This window comes from Pan troglodytes, chromosome 2 (assembly GCF_028858775.2).
Source record: "Pan troglodytes isolate AG18354 chromosome 2, NHGRI_mPanTro3-v2.0_pri, whole genome shotgun sequence".
Lineage (NCBI taxonomy): Eukaryota > Metazoa > Chordata > Mammalia > Primates > Hominidae > Pan > Pan troglodytes.
Window position 1 is genome coordinate 181,992,732 of NC_086015.1, and position 14,883 is coordinate 182,007,614.

Here is a 14,883-nt window from a genome sequence, read left to right on the forward strand (position 1 = left end):
CTTCCCCAAAGGCCCTGAAGCCAAAACAACTCAGTTCCTAAGGAGAATATATAATTTGCCACCTACAAAGATAAAGTCTCAAACATAAGAAGCAATCCTAAATTTCTGTGCTTAGGGTGACCTTTTGAGTTGCCAGAGTGATGTCATTAGTGTTACAGTTTTATGCAAGATTAGGCATGTAAGTATGTGTTAAATAGTTCCATGGGCTCCTGCTTGCTCATTTAATAAAGAAGAGTTCATTAAGAGTATCCCAAATGCGTAGCTCAGGGCCACTGACACTAGAAAACTGCAACCACTTTGTTCTTTCCCTGCCCTGTATCTCACTTGTCCTTGCAGCTGTCACCTTGAGGCCTCAGCACTGGTAGGAAGTGAGAAGACACTGAGAAGTGGCACCCAGTAGAAGCTTCTAGAAACAGAAAGAGTATCCATAAATAATTAAACTTAAATGAAATCAGAACCTGAGAGGTTATAGTCATGTTTCTCGGCTGCCCATCATAATTACCTGGACAGCTTCCAAAAATACATTAATGCCAGAGACCCACTCCCAGAGATTCTCACTGGCCTGGAGTGAGATCCAGGCACCAGTATTTTTTAAAATTCTTCCAGATAATTCTAATGTGTGACCAGCATTCAGAGGCACTATCTTTATGTCTTTATATCTCAGAATGGGTATCAGAACTTAATGCTAATGAGAAAGTACTTCAGATTTTATCACCCTATATCTCAGAAAACCACTTTTCCTCTATTGAGTGCCACTGACCCATAAGAAAAAAGATCAATAGTCTAAATGTACAAGTACAAAGTGACTTAATCGAATTTTTTTACAAAAAGAGAAAATTCAATCCATTTGTTTTTAAGTTTAATAATGGGGTGAAAAAAGAATAAACTATTGGTTAGTGTGTGCCACTAACCAATTATTATGTTATTATGTTTCATGGTCTACTTTAAACACTTTTACATGTATTGTTTTACTTAGTCTCCCAAGCAACCCAGAAAGGCAAATAGTATTATTCCCATTTTTACAGTTGAGGAAACAAAAACTCAGAGACGTTAAATTGACTTGTCCAAAGTCACAGAGTTGGCATATGGTGATGCCAGGAGGCAAACAAACAAATGGCCCCATCTGCTGCTCTCACTTATCTTTTCATCAGGCCATGTTGCCCTATCTAAAGAAAATCTTAGTGAATGATACTTCACCAAGCAACCGAAATTTTCTGTCCAAGCCAATGAAAGGGATAGATGGAGCTGGACAATTGAGAGAAGGAAAGAGAAGAAGTAGAGAGTAAGAAGAATGAAAGACAGTGCAAGCTAAGGGAAGGGTCAGAAAGGAAACATCAACTGCACCCAGCAGATGAGTCACAGTGCATGAGGCCAAAGTCATACTAATGGCCACATTTCCCAATACATACTTAGATGGTCAAGGCAGCAAATACAGCCAGTGTGTTACTATGTGTCCTGGATTGTGCTGTAAGGGTGCATGAGACACAGTCCTGCCCTACAGATGCTTATAACCTAGCATGGGAGGCAGATTTGCATGCAAACAGGATAGATTTTGCCTTGCCTTAGCAGAAGTAAGTACCGAGAACTGGGAGCAGAGATGAAGAAACTGTTCATATGGGTCAGAGAAGACCTCACAGAAGAGGGTCATCTGAGATGGCTTTGAAACAGGGTAACTCATTCACCACGAAGGCAGAAGGAATGGCCGAACTGAATCATGGAAACAGAAACTAGCAAGGTGTGTGCTTGAGAAATGGAAAGGGCCCTTTATAAATTTCTGAGACGGGGAAATTATCACATTCTCACTGACTCCCTCCTTTTACTCAGGGCTGAGATTATATCTTTAAGCTTTGAATTTTCACATCATACTCATCTGCAGTTATATAGGAATGGTTCTGCCAGGTTCACTCCAGTACCTAGATCATTTAATGGTGGAATTAGATTCAGGTTTCCTCTCCTCACTGCCCACAGCTCTGTTCAGCCACTATACAACGCAGATCTCTGTTTTACGTGAGGATTCCAAATTACAAAATTGTATAAAGTACTTTCTTTTTTGGTCTCTATATCCCTATCCTGATCACAATTCAAATGAAAAGTTTCTTGTCCTATAAAATGAGCAAAATTGAATTAATATCTTAAGGAGTTCAGGAGGGCTGTCTTTGAGCTGGGAAAGAACCTCCAAGCCAGCTTCCATTAACATATTTGGAATTCTAGGTGTTTCTTTGAAGCCCGGAAATTTTTTTAACCTGCACAGAACCTTTGTACTGTTGCCTTTAAAGCAGCTACTCCCTTTTATTTTAATTAACAATGACTTCAGCAGGTTTTAAATAATGGTTTGTCTTTATGAAAGAAAACTAGGGTGGAAACACTCCAAATCCACTTATTGGAATAAACTGAGGAGTCACTAAGTCCTTTCCAACAAGATTTAGACAGTTCATTAGAATAAATATATATTTAATCTCCCTCTTTCTATATCATCTTGAAACAGAGCAAAGACGCAATGCTGGAATAATGACACACAGTCTGAAAAATATTCTAAATGTATTGAAATCACTGCAGCTCCTTTCGCTTTGTAGAGTTTCAAAACATTTATAATTTGTATGATGTGTCTATTAAATGCTGCCTAATAGCCAGGAACAGGACAGCACTCAGGAATTTATTGGTTTAGCTAGACTCAAATTGTGCCCAAACCCTGTGAAGGAATGACTAAAGCAATCAGAGGATTCCACCAGAGTCCAACTTGAAATAACTTCTTGAAAGTTTAAGCCAATCCTCATTCTTATGAAGTAATTCATTCAATTTAGATGAAAAGTATTCTTATTTCCTGAAAGTTAACTGGTTTTAATAAAGGATGTAGTCCCTATTCTATTTGATATTTTAGAGATGTTCAAAAAGAAACAAATAACTTTAAACAACCAGGCCTAAGCCATTTAAAGAGATAGCAGATTTAATTTCTACGTCTTTCTAAATCTAGCGTCTAGGGCATCCATTCAGGTGAATCCTTTGATTCCTGCCATTATCCTAGAACAAGGGTAGATGTATGAATTCTTGCATCTGTACTGGTTACTAAACTCTCAGCCTCTGTTCTACCTCCCACAGTCTCTGTTCCTCATAGCTCTGATGCTGACCCAAGGGTTATAGAAGGAGATCAATTCCCAAACCTAATCCCAGAAAGTAAATACACAACGATATAGTATATGCTTAGATCCATTCTTCAGTTTATTGAATCACAAAATATTGGCGCTGAGAGGAATCTTAGAAGCCAACAGTTTCAAACTCTCCATGGTACAGACTAAGCCCTAAAGATGTTAAGTGACTTTCTCAAGGTCACACAGCTAGTTAGTGACAAAACAGGGCCTATAACCAATCACTTATTATGAGTGCATGCTCTGATCCTTTGCTGCTCGCTGTTGTTTGCAGACCAGCAATATCAGCATCGCTTGAGAGCTTGTTACAAAGGCAGGCTCTCAGACTCCACCCAAGACCCTCTAAAGCAGAATTTGAATTGTAACAAATCTTTTTCTTTTTTTTTTTAAACAGGGGGTGTCACTGTGTCATCCAGGCTGGAGTGGTGCAGTGACACAACCACGGCTCACTGCAACCTGGTACTCCCAGGCTAAAGCTATCTTCCCACCTTAGCCTCCCGAGTAGCTGGAAATACAGGCACACACTACCACACGTGGCTAATTTTTTTTATTTTTAATTTTATGTAGAGACGGGATCTTGCTATGTTGCCAGGTCTGGTCTCAAATTCCTGGACTCAAGGGATCCTCCCTACTAAGCCTATCAAATTGCCGGGATTATAGGCATAAGCCACCACAACTGGCCCAAATCTTTAGGTCATTCATATGCACATTACAGAGCTGAAGCCAAGCCAGGCACATTGGCACGCACCTGTAGTCCCAACTACTGGGGAAGCTGAGGAGGTAGGATTTCTTGAACCCAGGAGTTTGAGGCTGCAGTGAGCTATGACTGCGCATGTGAATAGCCACTGCATTCCTGCCTGGGAAATGTAGCAAGTTCTCATCTCTAAAGAATATATTTTTCATTTAAAAACTAAAAGAATGGAAGGCAAATAGATACTGGTTTGAAGCATGGGTCTACCTCTTCTAAATGTAAGCAAAAATCTCAACCTTCTGAAAGCATCATTTAGAATCTGGAAATAATATCACTACCCACCTTGCAGAGTTTTCATTGTATAAGCATAACACAGATATATGCATGTTCATTTCATGAAATACATATGTGCATAAAAAATACATTCAAAGTGTGTGGCATATAGTAGATAATATGGTATATAGTAGCTAATGTTATTTCCCATCTCATGCTTATCATTAATATTGTGCTTCACCAAACTGAAAGCCACTAATGACTATGCATCCATGAAGGAATCACCAGTGTTCCTTCCTTTGTTCTAATGTGTTAAATATCATTTTAACTTTTATATATGATTAAGGCTTCTTTATTTAATGTTCCTAACTCTCAAGAAAATTATTATTATGTGGAAAACAATAATAGCTAACTACTTTTAGTGCTGTGCTTAGAGAGGAAAGAACTTCTCCCAAAGCCAAGTCATAATAATAATAATAATAAAAACCCACAACATTCTTAAAATATCTTGACTCTAGAGCCTATAAACCTGGCTTCTCCAGAAGCCAGTGAGTATCAGCTGCCACTGATGCTGTAATTTTCTTAGGCAGAGACTCAACTGCCATGGGCAGATGCCACAACACTGGCAAAAGTGGGGCACAGTTAAAGATGACGTTTCATCACCAACATGTCACACTTGTCAGCATTTTAAAGAAAAAAACAGATTGAAGAGGAAAGAAGAAGTTGAGTTTTAGTATCCAAATCTGAACTAAAATTTTGGAAAAATACAGCATAGTACAGAGTATGAAACCATACCAAAGTGATATTTTGAAGGAGATATTTTTGGGAAAATGTGATTTTAACATCAATTAGAAAACCACGTTCTCCTAAGGCAGTAATTCTCAATCCCAGCAGTGTGTTACAATCAGCTAAGGAAGATTTAAAAAGATTGAATGCAAATTTCTGAGAGAGGACCAGGCTCTAGTGTTTTCTTAAAAATTCCCAGTCAATTTTAATATGCAGCCGGGATTGAAAACCACTGCCCCTATGGAATCAAAACCCTGTTGTTATGTAAGAGTCAATCCACTGAGAGCTATTTGTTGCTGTTAACTTCATTGTGTACCTCTTCTAGGTCTTTTTGCCATTCCTCCAGGACATCCACCATAAGGAAAGGAGACCCTGGACCAACATTCTCTAAGATGTTTATATGGACCAGTGGCCGGACCTCTTCATCTTATAGACATGATGAAAAAAGGTAAATGCACTGGGATTCTGGGCACTTTTCAGAAGCATTTAACCTGACTCTCCAAAGAGGATACTGACAGGAAAGTAGTAGGCAACTGAACCTTATGCTTTGCAATGTGGGGACAGACTCTACACTACAGGAGTAGGGTTTCAGACACTTTGGCCTTCCTTCTCCTTGCACTTTACTTGTTCGCTTTCAGCACATAGCTTTGCAAAAGTTGTTCCCTGTCAGAAATTCCCATGTCACAAGCTCTTTGCTTAGCTAACTCCAGCTCTGCCTTCAGATATCAATAAGAACCACCACTCCCATCATCCTCTTTAACCAAACAGACTATGTTGTTGAATTTCCAGCACCTAGCACTGTACCTGGCACATGGCGCTCAATAAATACTGAGCACCAAATGTATTAATAATAATTTATTAACTGAATTAATTTTATTAACAATAAAAAATTAATAATAAAAATATAATTAATAAAATAATAAATACTGAGAACTACTGGCAATTCAGTTTCTTCTTCTGAAGTGATGAAAACTGCATTTCTGGGCACTGGACATATGGCAGGGAAGGAAAACAGAAACTATGAGAGGAGGAAAAGAGGACATACAAATCCATTGAGCCCTCAGAATCCTTGGAAGAATAGCCTGGGAGGAAGGGGAAAATGAGGGAATAAGAAGAAAGATAAAGGGCAAAGGCAGCATTAATGAAAGACAAGATGACCTTTGTGCAACTCAATCCAGTCCTCTCACTTGGGTTTAGGGAGTAAATGTATTCATAAAATTCTCTAGTCATTTTTAAATATTTAGTCTTCCTCTTTCTCATTGATCTTGCACTATTATTTGGGTTAAGTGAAGCTAAATTTTAAGTATAATTGCCTTTACCAGCATATTGCAACGTAAGCAAGTTGCGCATCAGGCAGAATCTGATAGAAGTCAAGATTGATTTGGTTGAAGGAAATTTGTGAAAAAATAATAATAAAATAAAAATTAAAAACTACGATGGATAAATGGTGCTGGGCACAAGGAGAAGAACCTGAAGGAGGTTTGCCTGAATACTGTTTTCAGAGCTGATACTTTTATTTTCCTTCTAAAACCTGAATTGCCTCACAGATAAAAATTCTTTTAAAAATTTCAAAAGCAAAGTTGTTCTTCACAATAATTATATATTACAGCAAAAATTGGGAAGCAACTTGAAAATTCACAATAGAAAATGTGCTAAATAAATCACTGAATGTAATATACCACTTAGCACTTTAAAATGCTTTGACACAATATTAACTGAAAAAAGCAAGTTGAAAATTTGCATACAAACTACGATTGCAGCCACAAAAAATATACATAGGCAAAAGTCTGGAAGAAATAGCATGGTTTTTACTGCTCTGCTTTCCAAATGCTTTGTAACATATTGTTACCTTAATTATGGAAAAAATAATTATATGACATTTAAGTAAAATTATAGCTCAGAAGGCAAATAATGTTGCCTTGTCAGCATTTAAAAAACAAGTCCCAGTGCTCATGATGACACCAAGCAGATTAACTGAAAATTTACTTTACTTGATCATCTCTAGGTTTTCACTGCTTTTTCTCAAGGCTTAATCAAATTATTTTTCATTTGCTTTCAAGTTGAATCATCTTTCAGCAAGATCTTTTCTGTAACACTATAAAATTTCATATGTCATTTCAAATTCTATATTTGAAAGTGCAGAAAGACAGAGGTTTGGTCCTGCAACTTTCATGCCAGGACCAAATCCAAGAGTTTTGTTGCCCTACAGGAATATTGTAACTGTCAACAGCCAGCTGTCCTGAAATTCTGAAGGCTTTATTAGAGCAAGCGAAGTGTAATATATTTCTTTCACCTTCTATTTACTCTCAGCAAATAATTTAATATATTTTGCTACTTTTTATGAACAAAGGAATTAACATTTAAGAAGCAATTACTGTGTACTGTAGGTTTTAATTGTGTTCTCTTAAGATAGAGATTATTATGCTGCCTTCACAGATGAGGAAACTGAGCCTTTTTAAATAACTGAGTGATTTTCAATAACTTCCAAAGGCCCAACAACTAGCCAGTGATGGAATCAGGATTTGAACCCAGCTGATGCTCTCTCCCTGTACTCCAGTACCTGCCCAGGCTCTTGTCAAACTTGAAATATTTGGAGTGATAGTGAACAGCCAAGCCCACAAGGGAAAAGTATGTTAAAATAGAGTTGGATATTGCATATCAAAGAAGATAATAAACATGTGACTGACGTATTGGTAATATTTGTGGAGTTTGAAAGGCGTGAACAATTAGCTTAGTAGTCTGCATCAGTAAGATTCTATAAAACTGAAATTACTGTTTTAATTTTTTATTTTTAAAGTATGATTTCAGAACTATGGGATTTATAATAATTAAAATATTGACTATGAAGAAATCATTTTTCAGCAAGCTTTATTTATGGGATGGGGATGCAAAAGCTTATTAAATAAGTCTGCATGGCCAAAAAATACAAGCAATAGAATCTGCCATTAAGCAATAGAATCTGCCATTCCTTAGTTTAATGTTGGAAGTTAATTTGTCTGTGCTTTTTTTTTGACCACATCTTCGTCTTTGCTGCTTAATTCACAAACTCTTGGAAGATATGACTCAGATTTTAAACTGACTTTGAGCAGTATCTGTGGCTCTGTTTAAGGTGCTCTTCGTGGCAATAAACATGGTGATAATGAAGATGATGATGGCTGATAATTAATCTACATAATTAAGGTCCTCCAGTTAATTATTTGGAAATAAATTAACTAGATTGTCTGACAGCACTGCCTCAAATTGCTGGTAATTCAGTTTCTTCTTGTTCTGCAAACCTGGCCTCTGTGTGTGCCTGCTTTCTCCAGCTGTGTTCCCACAGCAATCCCAGAAGCCAGGCCATACAAAATCCTCAGCTGCTCTCCACACCTCCTCTTCCTGACAACAGGGCCAAATGTGTCAGTATATCGGATTCCCTGGGATTCCTCAAATGGTAGAATACCAGGAAATCAGCTTAAGGGCAGGCAGAGAAACTTCAGTGGAAGGAAAAGTTCACTGAAAATTCTGAAACCAAAATTTTTTTGCTCAGAAGAAATGGAAGTCAGTTTTACTTTTTTTTCCTTATTTTAATTCCAAGCCAGATCTTTTTCTGATCATCTTCTATATACAAAACATAAGGTCCTATCTTCATCTTCCATTCTGCAACCCAGCAATGTGGAGAAATATTTTTTTCTTCTCTAAACAAACTTCTTTGTTAGTTAAACTTACTTTAATCCCTAAATTCCTTTTCTTTTTTTTTTTTGAGATGGAGTCTCGCTCTGTCACCCAGGCTGGAGTGCAGTGGTACGATCTTGGCTCACTGCAACCTCCGCCTCCCAGGTTCACACCATTCTCCTGCCTCAGCCTCCCAAGTGGCTGGGACTACAGGTGCCTGCCACCACACCTGGCTAACTTTTTTTTGTGTGTGTGTGTGTGTTTTTAGTAGAGACGGGGCTTCACCATGTTAGCCAGGATGGTCTCGATCTCCTGACCTCGTGATCCGCCCACCTCAGCCTCCCAAAGTGCTGGGATTACAGGCGTGGGCCACCACACCCGGCCCGATCCCTAAATTTCAAGCAGCAAACAAACAGAATAATTAATTTAGAAATTAAAGAAGAGAGAGGTTTTTAAGCTAAGGGCATTACAGACTGTTTATCAAATATTCTTTAAATTGTTTTTTTAAATATTGAAGTGATACAAATGAATATTTATTACATATGTTAATATACAAAGTGATATTATAAACATCCAGGTACCCATCATTCAGTTTAAAAAACAAAACAATCAGAATTTTTGAAGCCCTTGAGGATGCTTTCCCAATATTATTCTACTCCCCATCAATCAATATCCTGAATTTTGGGCATATCATTCCCCGATTTTTTTTCATGAGTTTATCACATTTGGATCTTTAAACAATATATTGTTTCCATCTGAATGTTTGGAGACTTCATGTAAATGGAATCATGCCATATTTATTCTGCAACTTGTTTTTTTCACCAAACATTATGTTGTTATGATTTACCAATGCTGGCGTGAGTTGCTGTAGTTCATTTTATCTGCTATGCAGTCTCCCACTACATGAACATACTACCATTTATTCATCCAGTCTACTGCTGAGCGACATTTGCATTATTTCCAGTTCTTTTGTCATTGCTAACAATGATGCTATTCTTCTACATGTCTCTTCGTGCACATGTATGAACATTTCTTAAGATTTATACCTAATATGGGAATGGTTGGTTCAAAAGTACACGCAGCTTTAATTTTACCAAGTAATGCCATGGTTTTCCGAAGGAGCCATACATGCGATTCCCATTGCTCAACAGCCTTGTTTAGAGTTCTCGGATTTCTAATTTTCAGTAATCAAGAGGGTATTATTATTTTAATTTTCATTTCTCAGATTATTAATGAGATTGAGTCTATTTCCTTAGTCCTTTTTTCTGAGTTGACTGTTTAAATATTTGGCCCAATTAGGTCAAATACTTGACTGCTTAAATAATTTGCAATTATTTCATTAGATTTATATTTAAGTAATATTTTGCAGCAATTATAATCATACCTCTTATCATTTTTCTACTGGATTGTTTGTCTTTTAGTTGACTTGCAGGAATTCTTTATAAAAGTCCATATTAATTATTTATCTGCTATATGTATGTAAATAGCTTCTCCCAGTTTGTGGTTTGGCTTTTCACTTTCTTTTTCATGTCTTTTGATAAATATATTAATATGTTCTTAATTTTTTTATTATTATACTTTTAAGTTTTAGGGTACATGTGCACAACGTGCAGGTTTGTTACATATGTATACAGGTGCCATGATGGTGTGCTGCACCCATTAACTCGTCATTTAGCATTAGGTATATCTCCTAATGCTATCCCTCCCCCCTCCCCCCACCCCACAACAGTCCCTGGTGTGTGATGTTCCCCTTCCTGTGTCCATGTGTTCTCATTGTTCAATTCCCACCTATGAGTGAGAACATGCGGTGTTTGGTAATTTTAATATATTCTAAATTAAGAATTTTTGGAACATTTTGAAATCCCGTCCTACTCCAGTTTCAAATAGACATCCTCCTGCACAGTTTTCTAAATTTTATGTAGCATTATCTTTCACAATTACGTATTTAATCATCTGGAACTGATACCCAATATCCAGTTTTTATATGGATAACCAATTGCCCCAGCATCATTTATTGGAGAGTTTCTCCTTTCCCCATTGATCTAAAAATCACTTGTCATATATTACATTTCCATATGTACATGGATATGTTTTTGAATCTCTATTCTGTTCTAGTGGCCAGTTTTGTCCACCTCAGACAAACACCTCACATCAGTTTACAAATTTTAGCATTATGCCTGTAATACATCTTGATATTTGATAGGACCAGTCACCCATCCTGTTATTTTGTAGTCAGAAGTGTATTTACTATTCTTAGCCACTTGCACTTCCAAGTAAGTTTTAAAATCAGGTTGGCAAGTCACACCTATCTCACTTCCCAAAAAAAACTCTAGGGATTTTTATTAGAATTTTATAAAATTTATTAATTAATTTGTGATAAATTTACATCTTTATGTCACCAAGTCTTTCTCTGAATGAATACGATTAACCTCTACATTGGTTTGTCTTCCCTAGTATCTCCTAATAAAGTTTTGCATTTAAAAAAAGTGTACATCATTTATTAGATTTATTCCTAAGTACTACCTTTGTATTGAAATGGCATTGAATTTATTGAATAACTGAATTGTTTTAAATATTGAGTCTCCACATCCCGGAATATAATTCCTTATTTATTCATGAATTATATCATGAATTATCATGATGGCAATATCAATCATGATATCATTTTGCAATTATTTCATTAGATTTATATTTAAGCAACATTTTGTGGCAATTATAATCATACCTCTTATGTTATATATGTGTTTTTACTGCTGATGTGTAGAAATGCTACTGCTTTTGTAGTTACTGATTTTTTTTCTATCAATCAACCTCGTAGAACTCAGTATGCTTTTAAATAGTTGCTGATAGATTTGTTTTGATTTCCCTATTTGTATTTTCTACAAATAACAATGTTTCTTTGTTTCCAATCCTTATGGTTTTTTTCTCATGTGTTACACTCTTACTCTACTGGCAGGAACTTTCAGGATAATATTGTAGAGTAAATCAATTATGATTACTAACATACTTGGGCTGCCTTTTTCAAACTCAAGTTACTTTTTAACTCATCATTTGTTTGTGTAATTTTGGTCGTTTAATTCAGCCAAATTAATTAAGTCTTTAAAATTGTATTTTATTTTCTCCCATTTGGAAATTTGGATATTTCATTTATGTTTTTAGATAATTACATTTACATATGTGTGCATGAATTGACCAATATGAAGATAATTAATGCTTTCATTATCCTGCCAAAAAAGAAACTTGAACGACCCCTACTCTCATAACTTCACTACGTTGTTGTTGTTGTTGTTGTTGTTGTTGCTGCTGCTGTTGTTTTTCTAATCGTAGACTCAGGAGGTACATGTGCAAGATTTGTTATATGGGCATATTGAGTAATACTGAAGTTTGGGCCTCTATTGAACCCATCAACCAAATAGTGAAACTAGTACCCAATAGGTAGTTTTTCAACTCTTTTTTCCTCCCTCCCTGCCCCCTTTTGGAGTCCCCAGTGTCTATTGTTTCCAGTTTTATGTCCACATGTACCCATTGTTTAACTCCCATGTGTAAGTGAGAACATGCAGTATTTGGTTTTCGGTTTCTGCGTTAATTCACTTAGGGAAACAGCCTCCCGCTGCAAATGACATGATTTCATTCTTTTTTATGGCTGTGCAATATCTGATGGTGTATATGTACCACATTTGATGAACACTTAGGTTGATTCTATGACTTTACTATTATGAATAGTGCTTTGATAAACATACGAGTGCAGATATTCTTTGATAGAATGATTTCTTTTCCTTTGGGTAGATACCCACTCCAGTAATGGTATCAATTATGGTTGCTGGGTCAAATGGTAGTTCCATTTTTAGTAATTTGAGAAATCTCCACACTGCTTTTCATAGAGGTTGAACTAAGTTACATTTCCACCAATAGTGCCTAAGTGTTCCCTTTTCCTCTCAGCCTCACCAAGATTTGTTATTTTTGGCTTTTTAATAATAGCCATCCTGCATGGTCTCATTGTGGTCTTAATTTGCATTTCTCTAATGATTAGTAATGTTGAGTATTTTTTCATGTTTATTGGCTTGCATATATGTGTCTTTTTTTGAGAAGTGTCTGTTCACGTCCTTTGTCCACTTTTCAATGGGTTATTTGTTTTCTCCTTGTTGATTTGTTTAACTTCCTGATAGATTCTGGATATTAGTCCTTTGTCAGGTGCAGAGCTTGCAAATATTTTCTCCCATTCTGTAGGTAGTCTGTTTACTCTGTTAATTATTTATTTTGCTGCGCAGAAGCTCTTTAGTTTAATTAAGTCCCATTTGTCAATTTTTGGTTTTGTTCCATTTACTTTTGAGCGCTATCTTTTTTTTTTGTAATGTTTAAATTACACCATTTTTGCTAATATATAAAAAGGCAATTGACTATTGCATATCACTTTGGTTTCAGCAACTATACTAGTTTTTGTTTGTTTTTTGTTTTGTTCTGTTTTGTTTTTTGCAAAAGGGTCTCACTCTGTCACACTGGCTGGAGTACAGTAGCACAATCATGATTCACTGCAGCCTTGAAATCCTGGGCTCAAGCAATCCTCCCACCTCGGCCCTCCATGCAGCTGAAACTACGGGCATGCACCACTACGCCTGGCTAATTTTCTTTTTAGAGATGGTGCCTTGCTGTGGTCTTGAACTCCTGAGTTCAGGTGATCCTCCTCCCACCTCAGCCTCCCAAAGTGTAGAGATTACAGATGCAAGCCACCTCACCCTGCCTAAATTTTCTTATTAATAATTTATCTATAGATTCTTTTGTATTTTCTTCATAATTACATCATTGGTGAATACGTTTTTATTTCTTCTTTACAGTAAATATACTATTCATTCATATGTTATACTGCTAGTAAATCAGTAAATCATGAATAAAACAGGTAATAATGGACATCTTTACTTTTGTTTCTGCTCATAAAATGGATTCTGTCAACATTTCACCATTAAATATCAAGTTTACTATAGGTATTTCTTCTATACCATTTATCATATTAAGGATGTTCCTATCTATTTTTAATTTGATAGGAGTTTTTATCATGAATGAATGTTAAATTTTGTCAAATATGTTTATCTACATTTATTACATTATTATATGATTATAACCCTTTAATATATTATTTATGTAATAGATTACATTACTACTCAAATAATAACCCACATTATAAGTTCCTGGGATAACCACAGCTTGATCATGATATATTTTCATTTTTATATATTGCTAGTTTATCTTGTTTTTAAAATTTCACGTTTATGTTTGTGAAAGATATTGACCTATAATTTTTTGTGTATTGCTCTGATTTGGTTTTAGTATCAAAGTTTACTAACTTCATTAATAGGTTGGGTAGCATTTCATCTTTTTCTATATTCTGGAATGATTTGTATAGTATAAGTACAGTTTAGCTATAAATCATCAGAGACTACTGTTTCCATTATGGTGATATTTTTAACTGATGATTCAAATTTTTAATGATTTATAAGTATTTGAGTTTTCTATTTATTTCTGAATCAGTTTCAGTAAGTTATATTTTTGGAAAACTTTGCTGTATATTTCAGGAAGTTATAAACTTCAGAGTTTTCAAATGTCTCATTATATAGTTATTTTCAATATTTTCTTTCCAATCCATACCTTATCTGTAGTTATAGTTTTTAATTCCTGATACTTATTTGGCCCTTTTCTATTTTTTCCTTGATCAATTTTTTCAGTTTTTCATTAGTCTTTTCAAAAGAAATTAACCTTTGAACTCATTAGTCCTTTAATATAGTTCATCTATTTCATTTATTTCTGCTCAAGTTTATTATTTCCTTCCTTATACTTTGTTTTAGTATATTCTGTTAATCTTTTCCTAACTTACTAATTTGGATGCCTAGTGCATTAATCTTCAGGCTTTCTTCTTATCTAAGTATTTGAAACTATATATTTCTATCCTTAGAAATATACAGTTTTGCTTTAGCTGCATCCCACTAATTGTTCTAGAGTGTTTTTCATATCATTTATTCTGATTTTTAATTTTTGCTGGACTTTATTCTATGACCCATGAGTTCTTTGTACTATGGTTTTACTTTCTTCTGTAGATGTCATTCTAGTTATTTTTTGTTATTTATTCTAGCATTATTGCATTAGAGCCAAATAATGTGGTCAATAAAAAGGCCAGTACTTCTCAAAGTCTCTCTAGGTTATAACACCCTCACTTATCTGGACGATTCACATAATTTTCTGTTTCTTTCTATATCTTGGATTAAAGCTTTTCATAAAATTTAATATGCTAATTGGTCCAACAAAAATAAATATGAATTAAAATATTAAGATATCATTGGGAGAGTGTGT

General features: G+C 35.4%; 1 protein-coding gene across 2 annotated transcripts in view; it reads left to right on the top strand.

The window, feature by feature from the left end:
• The window catches only part of KCNMB2 (potassium calcium-activated channel subfamily M regulatory beta subunit 2), a 304,180-nt gene that overhangs the window by 261,861 nt on the left and 27,436 nt on the right, over positions 1 to 14,883 (top strand). For both annotated transcript variants that reach the window (XM_016942315.3, XM_516884.5), the window contains one exon: positions 5,219 to 5,341. In XM_016942315.3, the coding sequence (XP_016797804.1) occupies positions 5,286 to 5,341 (56 nt within the window). In that variant the 5' untranslated portion in view covers positions 5,219 to 5,285. The remainder of the gene's footprint in view (positions 1 to 5,218; positions 5,342 to 14,883) is intronic.